The sequence below is a fragment of the Vombatus ursinus genome, unplaced genomic scaffold (genome assembly GCF_900497805.2).
Source record: "Vombatus ursinus unplaced genomic scaffold, bare-nosed wombat genome assembly UNPS02011591.1, whole genome shotgun sequence".
NCBI classification, from domain to species: Eukaryota; Metazoa; Chordata; class Mammalia; order Diprotodontia; family Vombatidae; genus Vombatus; species Vombatus ursinus.
In genome coordinates this window covers 605,653-621,467 of record NW_020951369.1, presented here as the reverse complement: position 1 = coordinate 621,467, position 15,815 = coordinate 605,653, and the positions used below count along the sequence as shown (strand labels likewise).

General features: G+C 37.8%; 1 protein-coding gene across 1 annotated transcript in view; it reads right to left on the bottom strand.

Annotated features, from left to right (window-relative positions):
• The window catches only part of OCA2 (OCA2 melanosomal transmembrane protein), a 556,217-nt gene that overhangs the window by 200,504 nt on the left and 339,898 nt on the right, over positions 1-15,815 (bottom strand). Inside the window, exons 19-20 of the mRNA XM_027856659.1 lie at positions 6,153-6,212; positions 4,270-4,374 (exon numbers count right to left, since the gene is read on the bottom strand). Coding sequence (XP_027712460.1) covers positions 4,270-4,374; positions 6,153-6,212 — 165 coding nt within the window. The remainder of the gene's footprint in view (positions 1-4,269; positions 4,375-6,152; positions 6,213-15,815) is intronic.

Sequence of the window (15,815 nt, the reverse complement as noted above, 5' to 3'; positions counted from 1 at the left end):
CTGTAAAATAGTGGTCAAGATGTTGATGATAGTAGTATATGACCCCTTCTGACATATGCTGTCCTCTATCTCTTCCTGAGGGCCTCTGTCTTGCTGCTATAGCCAAGCTGTATTACCTGCTCCATTGATGATCAGCAACTGAATTGAGAGGATCTGACACTTCAGCAAGCTAGGTGAAAGAGTGAAAAAGTTTCTTTCTTTCAAATGGGTTGCTCAAGTCTCTGCCAACTCTCCCTTGGAATTCTAGAAAGGTGGCAGGGGTGCAGAGGAAATCTTTCTTCCCATCTCACCCCCAAAAAGCATAAATTATGGCAGCTATATGGATATAGCAGCAAGAACTCATACTTGCTTAGGTGAACCTGAGACTGGATCTCGAGTCCTTGGATGATTTTTCTGCTTTTTGTTTCTTTCCCTGAGAACAGGTGACTGAATAGTGACCCTGAGAGATGTGTTTCCAGTCCTGGTGGCTACCTCATGAGACTGAGAGGTTGGAAATTCCTAGGTGCTGAATGGTAGTACAGTGTGCTTCTTGCAATTACAAACATCTCAGAGCACATAACTATCAACAGGAAGATAGACTGTATTGTAGGATGTGTCCTATGAAACTGGTAAATATGTTTTTATAAGAATGTGTCTTGTATATGCCTCATTTGATGTTGATACAGTAAATCTTTAAACCATTATTTCCATGGTTAAAAAAAAAGATCACAAATTCTCATATGGTTTTAATATGTATGTGGAACAATACCTTGTTTCAGAAGATCTAAGATCTAAGGCTCCATTTTGTTTTATCAAGTCAAGTTTTTTTTTTATTTTTTTAATCAGCAATCACACATCAGGATTTAATATTCCCTATATTTCTCAATCCATTTTGTGGATGTAATCTTCTACAGAAGATTAACCACTAAAGCCTGCCTATTCACTTATCATTTTTCATCATAATCTCCTCTGTGCATTCATAAGATGTTGTCATCAAGATGTTACAGAGGTGAAAAAAGTAGTGATTTTGGTCACTAGTTAGTGATGAATATCATCTTGTTGAGTGATGGTGATGTTTATAATATTTTTCCATTATTTTGGAATCTTCCCACCTTTGGTGACATCTTGAAAAATTGTTTCTTAGGTGCTTTAAAATTATTTCATCGCTGTGTATTTCTTTTGGATGTCTTTTGTATGACTGGGTTTAACTGTTCTTCCCCGACTTCATCTTCTTAGGCATCCTTGCCCCATCCTCATAGCAGCTCCTTAACTGATACAATCTCAGCATTGTACTTCTGCCTATTGTTGATCATAAGATATATTTTTAAGAAACCCAATACTTCTGTCCTTTTCATCTATTTGTTTCCATCATTCTAATTTCATCTAGGAATTCACGAGAGATGATCTGGATTACTCTAATTTCATGCTATGTTCTTCATAGGATTATTTCTCTCTCAACAATTTTTCACTGTTAAATGAAGTAGTATGGTTTATAACCTTCCACCAGCTTCCTCTATTATGTTTTACAAAAGGGATAATTATTTAGCATGGCTTTTCTCTTAGCTGCCATATCTCTCTGTTTGACAAAAGAAAGTAAAGCATTTCCTGGCAAAGAAAATTTCTGGGGCCTTCTTGTTGTGATGACTATTTGTATAAACTCCTCCGTGAAATGGTAAAAAAAATTTGTCCGTCTCTAGTTTTTGCTACTCAACATCCAATTTAAAGAGGTCAGAAAGGAACTTCTGTAATTATACACTGTATCTTAGTCTCATTCTCCTTTCTTCTAATTTGGTATTGATGTCCCTCTTTGTTCTAGCCAGTCAATGATCTTGAGGCAGACAGCTGATTTTGAAATGACTCCTATGTCTGTACCCACCTCCCCCACTATCACTCTTCCTCAATAAAAGTCCCATTCCAGTTTCTTATCACTGATGCCACAGAGGTGATTGTGGGTCCTTGAAAGCTCTGCCAAAGCTCTGACAGTTTCTACCGAGCTAGAAAAGATTCAACTAAGTGCTTATAAAAGTGCTTAATTAAGTACAGAGGGACTCGTCACCAAAATGTTGACCGCTAGATGACACCTGAAGATGTCCAGTTTTGTTAGAATTCTAATTCCATTATTGGGGTGTGGGTGGGAATGGGAAAGTTGTTTTATTTAATACTAAAGCATAGGGAAGAACAGGCATTCAAGATGATTAGGTTGTATAGTAGAAAGAACATTGGATTTAGACTAGGTGTCATTCTCAACTCCTCCTCTCTATCTCCCCCATATTCAACCAGTTGTCAAGTCTTATTGTTTCTACCTTTATAACATGTTCCCTATGAGTCCACTTCTCTCCTCTGATACTACAGCCACCAGGGTGCAGACCCTTATCACCTCAAGCCTGGACCACTGCAGCAGTCTATTAGTTGGTCTCCCTGCCTCATGTCTTTGGGGAAAGACTCCAGTCCATCCACTACATAGCTGTCAAAGTAATCTTTCTAAAGAAAAGCTCTGACCATATTGCTCCTTATTTAATAAACTCCAGTTGTTACTCCCTCCAGGATTATACATAAAACGTTCTTTCTGGTTTTTAAATCCCTTCATAACCTAGCCCCTTCCTAGCCCTACTTTCCTACTCTTCTAACACTTTTCTTGGCTCTAAGCAGTGTGTGATCCAGTGACATTGGCCTCCTTATTGTTACTTGCACAGGACAGTCCATCCCCCAACTGAACATTTTCACTGGCTGTCCTTCATGCCTGTCTCTCTTCTCATCTCCATCTTCTGGCTTCCCTGATTTCCTTCAAGTCTCTGCAAAAGTCCCATCTTCTTCTAGAAGCCTTTTCTAGTCCTCCTTAATCTCAGCACTTTCTATCTGAGACTACTCCCAATTTAACCTGCAGATATCTTGTACATAGCTCTTTACCTGCTATCTCCCCCTTAGACAATGACCACTCACTATTTTTTGCCTTTGTATCCCCTATACTTATCACAGTGCCTGGCACATACAAGGTTCCTAATAAATGTTGACAGATTATTTGATCTTGAATAAATTATTCTCTGAGTCTCAGTTTCCTTATCTGTAAAAATAGGCATAATAATATAATACCTACCTCACAGAGTTGCTGTTTTAGGAAAATGCTCTATAAATTTTAAAGTGCTCTCTAAATAGTTATTGTCAATACAATTGTCAATACAACTGTTGTTGTCAATACAGTTATTTTGTTGCTGCAAAAATTTTTCTGGATAAAGGCCAATCCTAAATCCAATACAATATATTTGATTACAGGAAATCTAAAGGAAGGAAAGACTATTCAAATTCAAATTCAAAAGGAGGGGGAAATTCAATAGCATCAAATTAGAACACCCTAGAGCCACAGGTAGACTCAGTTCACCTATCAGAGATAGTCTGAGCTCCCATGAAGTACCTAGAACTAAATCTGCTTCTCAGTGATTCTCTATCCTGGGAATGGTGGCCAAATTCTGTGGTTAGGAGAGTTATGGTACCTTGTGAACCATGGCTTACCTTGCTAAGTTCTATTTAATGTCTGCTCATGCTGTGGCAGCTGTTCAATACTTTCCAAGGACTCTACAAGGGTTCTAGGAAGTCAGTAAGAAACCTAGCTGATACATAAAAGGAGACAGATAAAAGCAGAATGTATTGGATTGAAGCCAACATCCATTCAATAAATATTGATTAGGCTCCTACTATGTGCAAGGCATCATGTATGGATACAAAGAAAATAATAAATACTCCTTAACCTCAGGGAGTATATAATCTAAATGTCCACAAATACCTACTTACATAGGTACCAAGTGCTAATTTAGTTCAGAGGAAGGAATTTCTGGTTTGAAAGATAGATGATGTCTCACAGAGCAGGTAATATTTAAGCTAATACTAGGAGAGTAGATAGAAGCTAAAGTGGGAAGGCATCCATGATAAAGGAGGCAACATAAGCACAGACATAAATGGAGGAAATCATGGAATATTTCAAGAACAGAAAAACAAAACAAAAACAAAAACAAAAACAAAAAAACAGGGGCACCTTATTCTTGCCAAAAAGCAAAAGACAAGGGTCTTTTCTTAATATCTGAAAAGGTTTTTGAATCCTTCAATTGATATCCTCCAAACGATACAGAAACCCAAATTCTTACTTCAGGCCCTTACTACCGTAAGGGCCTTACTACTGTAATCAATTGAAATAACTGCTTCCTGACACCTGCCCAGGCAACAAGAGAGGTACCTCTCCATATATGTACCAGAGCAGGGAAGGACCTAAAAATCTACCATTCCAATGCTAAGACTTACCATGGTAGCTGTGAATGGAATGTTATCAATCAAGGAAGAAGCCAGAGCTGAGATCCAGACAACTAAGATGATGGCAGCAGCGAGGCGCTGATCTTCTGGAACCATCTAACAAGGAAAAGTCATAGCAACATTTCATTTAAAAAGGAAATATATAACCTTCATTTTCCAATTGCATATATTCAAACTTTAGACTTATAGAACATTAGGAGTAAAGGGGGTTATAAGTAGAGGCCTTCAATCCATTTTACAGATGAGGAACCCAAGAAAGTGATTTTTTTCCCAAAGTTGCACAATTAGTTGTTAGTTGTAGAATCAAGAATAGCACTAACACAATCAGAGAGGCAGAACAGTCCATCTACCAAGGGCAAGAAGGCAACATCTGTTGACAATAGCCATAATGAGGGTGTTAGTTCCTCTCCTACTCCAAGATTGCCTATAACCAGCACACAAAAACAAAGAGCCTAAATCCCAGGAGTGGGGATTAGGAAAACTGACTATAGTCTAGTTGTAGAGGGGCACTTAAACATCAGCTATGGACTCTGAAGGGGAAGGTTTGGGGGAGAGTGAGGGTAATATGGGGGAATGGAGTGGGGGAAGAGACATGAGGGAGAGAAGATGCAAAGGGAGAAGGGGGAAGAGACAGAGAGAAGAGACAGAGGGAGAGGAACTGAGACTGAAGATGAAAGATCTCTGTCACAGAAAAGTTTAGCTCTAAATGTCTGAGGTTTTGGGGTCACCTTTCTACGTCTGTGTTCCTTAAGTAGTTTTGTATATTGGGCTGTTCTGTAAGCTGCACAAATATTATCTAATCTTGGGACTAGTCAATGATGTCTGACTCATGCATGAAGGCAGCAAAAGCTCTATCCTTGAGAATGCCTTCTGGGTCCTTCCATAATTTTTTTCAGTCATACATATGTCAGAAATAACAGGACCCTGGGAATCAGTGTTATTGGAGTTTGACAACTAGATGCAAAAGTCTCTGTACCCTAGTTCAGGGGTCAACAAACTATGGCTTAAGGGTCAAATCTGGCCCAGTCCTTTTTTTTTAATGTGGTTATGAGCTAACAATGTTTTTATTTAAGTTTCATTGGATTTTAAATTGTAAAAAAAATATTGTAAACTAGCAGGTCATACAAAATAGGCAGAATTGGCACTTGGGCCATAATTTGGTGACCCATGCCCTAGTCCAATACTCACAGGATGTAATTCTATATTTCCAGAAAGGAGTAATCTCAACAGCCCTTCTCACCCTTCCTAAACTATTAGGAAACTGGGGCTACTCCAGCTTCCTGGAGAGGGGAATACTAAATAATCATGTCAGTTCATTGAGGTATTCCCCCACCTACCCCATCAAACAGGACACAAAAGCTAGATTTAGAAAAGTTTGGGGGGGCAAAGGACTTTTGAGGTTACTTAATAACACTCTCTCACTTTACATAAGAGAAAATTGATACTCAAGTTAAAGTATTTGCTCAATATCATACAGTTATTTATCCAGGTCTCACCAATATGGCGATCCTTTGGAGAACCTATACACAGAAAATCAGTTCATTAGTCCTGGGTTTGGGTAATTATAACAGCAAGTTTATCTAAATCAAATCCCTGGTTGCCTAGTTACATGGACAGATAAGATATTGTTCAAAATCAGAATTATTTCCAACCTAAGACTTGTAGCAGACATATAATTATACCCTTTCTCTTTGAAAAAAAAAAAAAGCTGCCCTTGTTTTTTTAAGAGAGTTTGATAAAATGGATCCCCTTTGATCACTTACTGTATAATCAATACAAATGGTTCTTCCTAGCTTTTGTATAAAACAGAAAGATCAGCAAAAACATCCACATGGTTTGGTTGAAACTCTTTAAACTTTGACATTCAATGTTACCTTTATTAGCACAGCTGTCTGTTCTCCAATATATTCTATCAGGTGGAGATGAGCCAAAGCCTAAAAGAAATGGATTGATCACAAGTGACAACATAGAAAAGAGCATACATATCCACAATTTTTTTAAAAAAGTCATGTCTTTAAAATGAGAAGTGAAATAGAACATATGCCAAAACTGTCTCTTTGTACAAAAGGTCAGAATCAAATACATTATACATAAATAATTCACCAACTTACGTGCATATTGCAGTGATAGCATGCAAAACAGTGCAATAGCAATAGCAGATGCCCCTCAATGATATGTGTTTCACTCAGTGCTGAACTGAATTTCAAATGGGAGATTCCTTTAAAAAAAATACACATAGTAGCACAACTCTGTGCTGAATGAATGATTGAGTGAATGAATGAATGAATAAATGAGGGAAAAATTATCAAGCATTTACTAAGTACTAAGGACTGTGCTAAAAAATTCAGAATACAAATAGAAAAGCAAAGATAGTCCCTAATCTCAAGGAGTGTACACTCTAATGGGGAAAACAGCACCTCCAAGAGGTTCCAGGCACAAGTTAGTTGAAAAGACCCTGCAAGTCTTTAGGGTACCAGTACGAAAGCAAATAACAGGGCAGCTAGGAAGTAAAGTGAATAGACTGCTAGGCCTGGAGTCAGGGAGACCTGAGATCAAATTCAGCTTCAGACACTTCCTAGCTGTGTGACCATGGGCAAGTCACTTAGCCCTGTTTCCTCATCTGTAAAAATGAGCTGGAGAAGGAAATGGCAAACCACTCCAGTATATTTTCCAAGAAAACCACAAAGGAAGTCATGAAGAGTTGGACGGACATGACTGAAAAATGACTGAATATCTTAAATGAACATGTTGTTTCCCTAATAAGAATGTGAGCTCCTTGAAAGTAAAGTGTGTATTTACATTTCTTTGCATCCCCAGGATTTAGCACAGTGCCTAGCAGAGTAAGCACTTAATAAAGGTTTGTTGACTGACTCACCAATTCACTGCTCTCTGTTGGTAAAATACTTCCCTATTAGAAAAATCTTTCAAATAACTTCCCTCTCCAAATTATTTTACAAAGTTATATTTCACAATTAGATTTACATACTCAAGGGTAACAAGAACTTGCTGGCAAATTTCCCATCATGGAGGGGAAAATATGATTAAATAAAATTTTTAGAAGCCTATAATCACAGAATGTTAGAATTGGCAAGAAATTAAGAGCTCATCCAGCCCAGCTCTCTCTCATGTTTTAGATGAAGAAACTGAGCCTCTTAAACATTAAGTGACTTTCTCAAAATCTGGCAACTTATTTTTCAGGATCTCATAATAATTATCTTCCATTTTTAAAATAGTATTTTATTTTTTTCCAATTACATGTAAGGACAATTTGTAACATTCATTTTTTTATTTGATTTCAAATTTTTCTCCCTCCCTCCCTCTCTTCCTCCATCCCTCCTCTCCACCTTCCTAAAAGGCAAGAATTTTAAATAGGTTACATATGTGTAATCATGTAAACATATTTCCATATAAGTCATGTGCAAAAAAAGAGACCAAAATGGAAAAAAAACCCACAAAGATAAATAAAGTGAAAATAGTATGTGTCAATCTGCATTCAGACTCTATCAGTTCTTTCTCTGGATGTGTGCACATTTTCCATCATAAGTCCTTTGGAATTGTCTTGGACCATTGTATTACTGAGAAGAGCTAAGTTATTCATACTTGATCATTATACAACATTGCTGTTACTGTGTACAATGTTCTCCTGGTTCTGCTCATTTCACTTTGTATAAGTTCATGTAAGTCTTTCCAGGTTTTTCTGAAATCTACCTGCTCATCATTTTTTTTATAACATAGTAGTATTCTGTTACATTCTTTTACCACAGTTTGTTCAACCATTCCCCAACTGATGGGCATCCCCTCAATTTCTAACTGTTTGCTACCACATAAAGGGCTACTATAAATATTTTTGTACATGTAGGTGTTTTTTTCTTTTTTTATGATCTCTTTAGGATATAAACCTTGTAGTGGTATTGCTGGATCAAAAGGTATACACAGTTTGATTTCCCTTTGGGCATACTTCTAAATTGCTCTCCAGAATGGTTAGATCAGTTCACAACTCCACCAACAGTGAATTTTTCCAATTTTCCCACATTCTCTCAAACATTTATCATTTTCCTGATAGGTGTGAAGTGGTATCTCAGAGAACAACTATCTTCAAGAGGCTTGAGATGTCCAACAAAAACATGTCTAGCTAAGTGGCATAATGGATAAAGCCCTGGACCTACTGTCAGAAAGACCTAAGTTCAAATCCAGACTCAGACTCTTACTACCTGTATGTGACCCAGGACCAGTCATTTAATTTCTCTCTCAGTTTCCTCATCTGGAAAAAAGGGGGATGATAATAATAGCACCTATCTCCTAGGGTTGCTAGGAGGATAAAATTATAACACTTGTAAAGTACTTTGTAAACCTTACAACATTTTTAAATGTTAGTTTTTATTATTATTCTTAACCTGAAGTATATGGCCCCAAGCATTCAGTGGATAGAATTCAGGGGTCCATGAATTTGGATGGGAAAAAAATATAGCTTTATGTAGAATATAATTGGTTTCCTTTGTAATCCTATGCATTTTATTTTATGCATTTGAAGACATTATGGTGAGAAGGAATTTGTCAAAGTTGTCAGTTCACTCTCTCTTCCAGAGTCAATGGAGTATAGTGGCAAGACAAAAGTCAAAATGACTGGCCATGGCCCGGGATACACTGGATGACCTTGGCCTTTCTAAATTAAGATCTGTCCCAGGCCTCAGTTTGTCTGAGGCAATGCCCATTCAATGACTAAAGGATAGATGAGAATTGCTCCATAAGCTTCATCTGAGTGCCAAAAAAGTTTCATGACACAAAACAGGTAAAAAAAAGAAAAGAAAAGAAAAAACCCTGTTCTTCTAATCCTTCCAACAACCAGCATTGCTTTTGACCATGTGACCCAAAGTCATCAGTACTCAGTCCTTTGGTGCATTCTATGACTAATAAATATCATGAATGTCAGATAAAGATATTAGCAGTAGCTGCTCCATGTTTGATCCCAGAGTTCAACTGCCCTGCTTTCCTAACATCGGATAGAGGCTGCCTATTCAGGATTAGATGAAGAAAGCTGCATCATGTCTATTTGTTCCTGGAAGAATTTGATTCCTGGGAAGAGTCCCTTGTCTGAAACAGTGGGATATCACTTGCTTTTGTTCATTGTAAGGGTCCCCAGACCACTGACTGGCAGGATCTTGACACCTCTAATACCAGCATACCTGAGAGAATAGGAAATGAATTTGGCAGTGTTATCAAAGACAGCTGTCACTGACCTTGCATCCATTATCCCTGTTCACCTCTTTAGTATGTTCTATGCCCAAGTCCTCAAATACTTTAAACTATAGCCCAATGCAAATGATGTCCCTCAAGGGAAAATACTACACAAGGAAGGCTGGACAGCCAAGGAAGCCAGCACCCCACAGATGTGTTCTTCTAACCCAATGAGCCTTGCTCTCTTGCTCTCTACCCCTATCAAAATACTCAGTTCTGGGGCAGCTGATGGCACAGTGGATAGAGCACTGGCCTTGGAGTCAGGAGGACCTGAGTTCAAATCTGGCCTCAGACACATACTCACTTCTATAATCATAGTTTAGGTATTACCTGTTTAGGTAATACCAGCCCAGAGGTCTCAACTTCTCAACTATCTCCATTCTCATAAGCTACCTTAGGGTAGGAAAGAGGCTCCAGCCTTCATTAGGGTTAATGTAACAATGACTATTTTCCTGATCTCACAGCTCTCTTGCAGTTGGAGAAGAAAGAGAAGGAGAAAAGAAGAGAAGGAAATATTAACATTGCCTAGATCAGTGGTCTGTGTCAGTATGAGATACAATGCTGCCCATTCTAGGCTTGAGGTAATCGAGGCTGATCAGCAAAATAGAGACTAGGCAAATTCTACAGCTTTCCAATTCCTCTTAAGACATACCTCTTTGCTATAGTTTCATTCATTGAGAGTACTATGCATACAGATACAATAAAGGTATGTACAAAACATATCACAAAGTCAAATGAATGTGTTTAATTATCTGCCATTTTTAATTATCCACATCACTGCTCCCCTCCATTCATGTATGTAATGACAGTTGACTAGTCTATACAAAGATGAAGATATATTTGCTTTTATTCAGCTGTCTCAGCAGGTAGACACCAAGACAAATCTTCAGAGTATCAAAAATATCTTGGTTTCTGTGAGAATAAACCATTAAAAATTAACTAAGAGAAAATCAACCATCTAATCTCTTTATGCTGATTCAATTCATTTTTGGAAAGGCCCAAGCTGACCAATGTTCATTCCCCTTCTGGCTCTGCTTCTGACTTTCTGAACTTTGACCCTATGCAGCTACCTCTCCCCCTTCTTGGCTTTTTTTTTCTGTTGTCTTTCCTCAGTAGAATACAAGCTCCTTGGTTTTCTTTTTGTTCACATCTTTATCCCCAGCACTTAGATCAGCACTTGGTACATAATAAGTGCTTAATAAATACTTGTTGCCTTCCCTAGATGAGTAGAGTCATGACCAAAACAGTCATCCTTTTGCCATGTACTTTTGCCATCACTAAGTCCTAGGGTAGTTTTGCAGAGCTCACAGTTGCTGAAGGCTAAAGCTATCCCCAGACTCATAATTTATTGACAATTTTAGTGGATCTACAATGTCATGAATTTGGGTATTCCACCAAATAAGAAGGATCACAACCCATCCATATCTTATCCACCATGATGCTTATAAACTCCTTAAAAATCTGTATATTGTTCTAGAGCCCTATAGGTTTAGACACTTATGCCTTTTAACATTGTGGGAGTATCAGCACAAAACTTGGGCAGTACTGGGAAAATGGATAAAACAAGATGAAAAATAATTGCAAGGAGAATAATAGTTCACCTTTCAATAGACCTTTAGAGTTTATAGGGTGTTCTACCTGACAACCCAGTGAGAAAGACAATGCCACCTGATAGTTATAGTGAATAATGTGGGTACCTGGGCTGACTGCTTCCAAATATCAAATAGAGTTGGAAAATGTTCGCTTTGGCTCCAAGAATACCAGGAGACTGGCTAAAGGCATGTTGGAAGAACCAACAGAAAGCAACCTTTCTTAAGCTTTCAAGGGCAGAAGCCCTGAACTTTCTAAAGTGGACTAGAAGTGATCACCCTATCCCTGAAGGACCATGCCCATTTAGGGACATCTACCCACCCACCCCCACTTCAAGCTACATCATTTGTTCACCTCTGTAGAAAGTACAAACAAGGAAGGAAAGAGGAGGTAATTTATTATATATTTCTAAGCTTGAGAAGCAGTATGGCATAGTTGATGTGGACACAGTATATGGTATCATAGGGGTTAAGGAGAATATTAAGAGTTGCTTTTCCAGTACTTTGTGAGGCCCTTCTTGGGAGATGGTTCATTTTGTAGCTCATTCTATAACTTGAGAGCATGCTAAAGTCCTTTTCCCCTTATCTTGAAATAACATAAAACTTTTCCTTATCTTGTACCATAAAATTACCAAAAGAATACCTTTTGTCTACTTCATCCTGTGTCCCCTACCACTGTCTTCCTTATCATGTCCTTGTCTCCCTCATCCTGTGTCATAAAATCCACACTCCCCACCCCAGCCTTCCTTATCTTTAACCACCATAAAACTCTAAAACTTCATCATCATCCTGAATATCTACAGGCTGTATAGTTTTCTGTCTTTATAAGCCTAGTTCCCCCAAATACCAGTACCTTAATTGTAGACTTGCAGCTACAATACAGGTCCATGTGCTTTCATGTTAATAAAGTTCCTGATGGCTAAAAGAGACAGTCTAAGTGAATTCTTTCACACTTGAACTGGCTCTTCCAGATCTGCTCTCAACATATTGAATAGATGATTAGCTTTGGGGCAGTAATATAAAGGTTTAACCCTTCCTCTGGAATATATTAACTGTGTGACCATGGGCAAGATTGAAATATCTCAATATCCAATCAATACTCTATGACTAGAAGTTATGAAATAATTATAGATATGTATCAGTGGAGAGAGTTGAGAGAAGTTATTATTTTTCTATTATTAATAACCAATTATTAAACTAGGACTCAGGTGAGTTTTTTCCCTTTTATTTCCACATTAAGGGACCAGCCCTTGTAGATCAGCCAGTCTCTGAAGAACAAGGCTGATGCCTAACCCTCCAGTAACATTCCCTTCAATCTTGGTTGGTTCTCCACCCAACTGGGAGCTTATTTCTGATTAAAGTGTAAAGAGAATCTAATCTAGGTAAAATCAGAGGCCCCAAACATCATTAGGCTCATGCCCCTGAAACTACCACCCCACATTGTTCAACTTAAGTGGTCTGGGTGGAGATGGATTCCTTTGTCCAGATAGCTGGAGGGAGATGAGTCTCATTATCAAGCATATGGAGGAGCTAAAGCCCATCTCCTTATTTGAAAGTCCACCCCCTCGTTGATTATTCAACAATCAGTGTTGATCTCTACCTGTGGGGGCACCCATTTTTCCAAAGATTTTTAAGCATTTGATGATCTCCATGGTTTGTCTTTGATCACCTAGCAAGATAACTGACCATCAACCAACATATTATTTGCTAGCCTAATTAACAAATTAATTAGTAATTACCAAATTAATTAGTAATTACCCAGAAACTCTGTGCCTTTCTTTCATCTTAGAGTTTCCATACCAGAAGTGAATCTGAAACCCACCTTCTTCCCAAAATTACAACCTTGTACTCAACTATACAAAATTGTAAAGTATGTGAATTCTTTTTTTGGATACCTCTAAACTCCCTCCAAATCTCTAACATTCTATACCCCTTATTCCCACCATGGTATCCCTTGCTCTGCTATCTTTCTAGGTCCAATGATCACCATCCACTACATCTTCCCTTAATGCTGATCACAGAAACAGTGACCAACTTATTTATACTAAAGAGTCCATTAGGCTTAATGTAGTCACTCTCTTAGGAGATGGGGTGCATTTTAACAGGGGATGAAAGAATTAAGCTCTTACTATAGGATTTTAGACATCAGCTACTTGATGAAAGTATTTTTGAAGAAGAAAACAGAATCTTCTACCTATTGTCAGGTGTTAAATCAGACCACAAAGACTATTCCAAAGAAGCACTGGTCTACTCAAAATTGAATTGTTTCTCTAAGAAAAAAAACGTGTCTCTTATAGAGAATCTTTCATTGATAACAGGCATCCCATGTAGATTCTTTCATTAACCTACCACTAAACTCCAAAAATACATGAAAAGCTTCGTAAAAATAATCTCTTATTTTAATAGCTGAAATGTGTTAGACTTTCTTGCCAAATAAATTGTCATGGGGCTTTTTTTTTTTGTTAAGATACATTTTAAGTGAACTAACTCAAAAGTTAAACTACTAATCCCAGAAAGATGTCACAACAAGGTGGGAAACAGACAATAGCAGCTATGAGGGAGTGTTCATTATAAATCCTTTTTGCTATGAACTTCCAACAAGCAAAATATCTGTTTATTGGTTGCTTTGTGAGTCATTTGTGTACCTACTCAGTAAGGCTCATTAAGAACTTCTTTTCAATGTCTTAAGGCCTTTGAGAGGCAGAAGAAAAGGCAAATTACAAAGTTCCCACAATTATTGTCTTTCCTATAAACCCCACCATTTTAATGACCTAAAAATACCATTCAGTAATACTTTGTTCCTCCACATTGAACCATGAGCAATTTACAATCTGTTGGGATTACTTTTTCAATGAACTGAAACTGAGTACAAATAACTATGGATAACAAATTACTCGTAATAAACCTAACCCAATCTATTCCTATTGGAGTTTATTATGTAAATGGCAGGTGGGAAATGTGTGAATTCAACAACAGCAAAGTTGAAAGATAACTTAATTAAAAAACAAAATCTTTTGTGGGAGTATTTTCCGAAGCAAGTAGAATGAGCTGTCAAGGCGCAGTTGCAGAGTGGGCAAGATAAGGCTATTTATGATGACAGAAAAGGGCTATCATTCAATCTTTTCAAGAAAGAATACATATTATATCACCAACTCCCTGCTGGACATTTCCATCTCAGTGTCCCATAGGCATCTCAAACTCAACACATCCAAAAAGGAACTCATTATCTTCCTCCACAATATCAAACCCGCTTCTATACTTCCCTTCTATATTTCTATACTTTGTACATAGAAGGGTAGCAAAGCAGGGGATACATACCATGAGGAAAATGGGGGGAATAGAGGTATCCAAAGAAGGAATTCACATACTTCACAATTTTATATAGATCAGTATAAGCTTGCAAGTCCCAATTACTATCCAGGTCACTTTCATCCTTCCAATCTCCCAGGTTCACAACCTTGGTGTTATACTTACCTTTCCTCATCCCAAATATCGAATCAGTTGCCAATTAATGCCAATTCTATTTCACAACATGAATCTTATCCCAAGGAGAGTTCCCTAATGAGTTCTCTCCACTAGGGGCAGCAACCTAGTTTAGACTCACACCACTTCTCACCTGGACAATTTCAACAGAATTCTGATAGATCTCTTTGCCTTAAGTCTCTGCCTTCTGCAATTCGTCCTCTTCTATACAGTTTCCATAGTGATATTCCCAAAACACAGATGCTCCCATGGCACTGTCTTGCTAAAAAACTGCTAGTGGTTCCCTATTGCCTTTAGATTAAAATATAAAACACACATTTGCTATTTTAAGACTTTCACAAACTGGTTCCAGCCTGTTTTCCCCAGGCTTTTACAAATCAGCTTACTTGCTGTTCCCTGAACTTAATATTCCTCCTCCCATCTCCCTATTGCTTTTTAAATTTTTATTTTTAATTTATGAAATAAAAAACATTTTTATAACATAGTATAATAAAAAGAAGATTGTACATGAAACTACAAATCTATTATGCACAACTTGCTATTCCTTTCAAATATAAAACAAAATTATCCTGTAAATTTCTTTTTTTTTCTTCCCTCTCCCTACCCTAGAGATGGCTACCATTAGGTACAAATAGGTATACACACGCATACATACATACACGCATTCACACATACACACACACAAGTTGCTGTTACTGTATACAATGTTCTCTTGGTTCTACTCATTTCACTCTTCATTACTTCATGAAAGTCTTTCTTTGTTTTTCTAAAATCAATGAACTCATCATTTTTCATAGCACAGTAATATTCTATCACAACCATATACCACAACTTGTTCAGCCATTCCCCAATTGATGGGCATCCATGCAATTTCCAGTTCTTTGCCACCACAAAGAGAGCTGCTATAAGCATTTTAGCACCTATGGGTTCTTCTTCCATGTTCACCTGCGAACAACCATAAAATAGTGTTCCCAAACAAATCCTAGAACAGTAGAACCAGCAAAAAAGATGGGTTGAAATAATCTTTCAGCCCAAGATACTTGGAAGATTGAAAAGAAAGGTCTGTCTCACTTAGGTAAAAGAGGAATGCAGTCCAGAACAGGAAGGATCTCTGCAAGCCAGCAGCAAACCCCACCTCAGCTAACCAAAAGTAGATCTTGAGCCCATGTTGTGAGGCAGGCAAGCACCAACACCAGAGCCCCCCATTGTGCCTCAGCATAGCCACTGAAC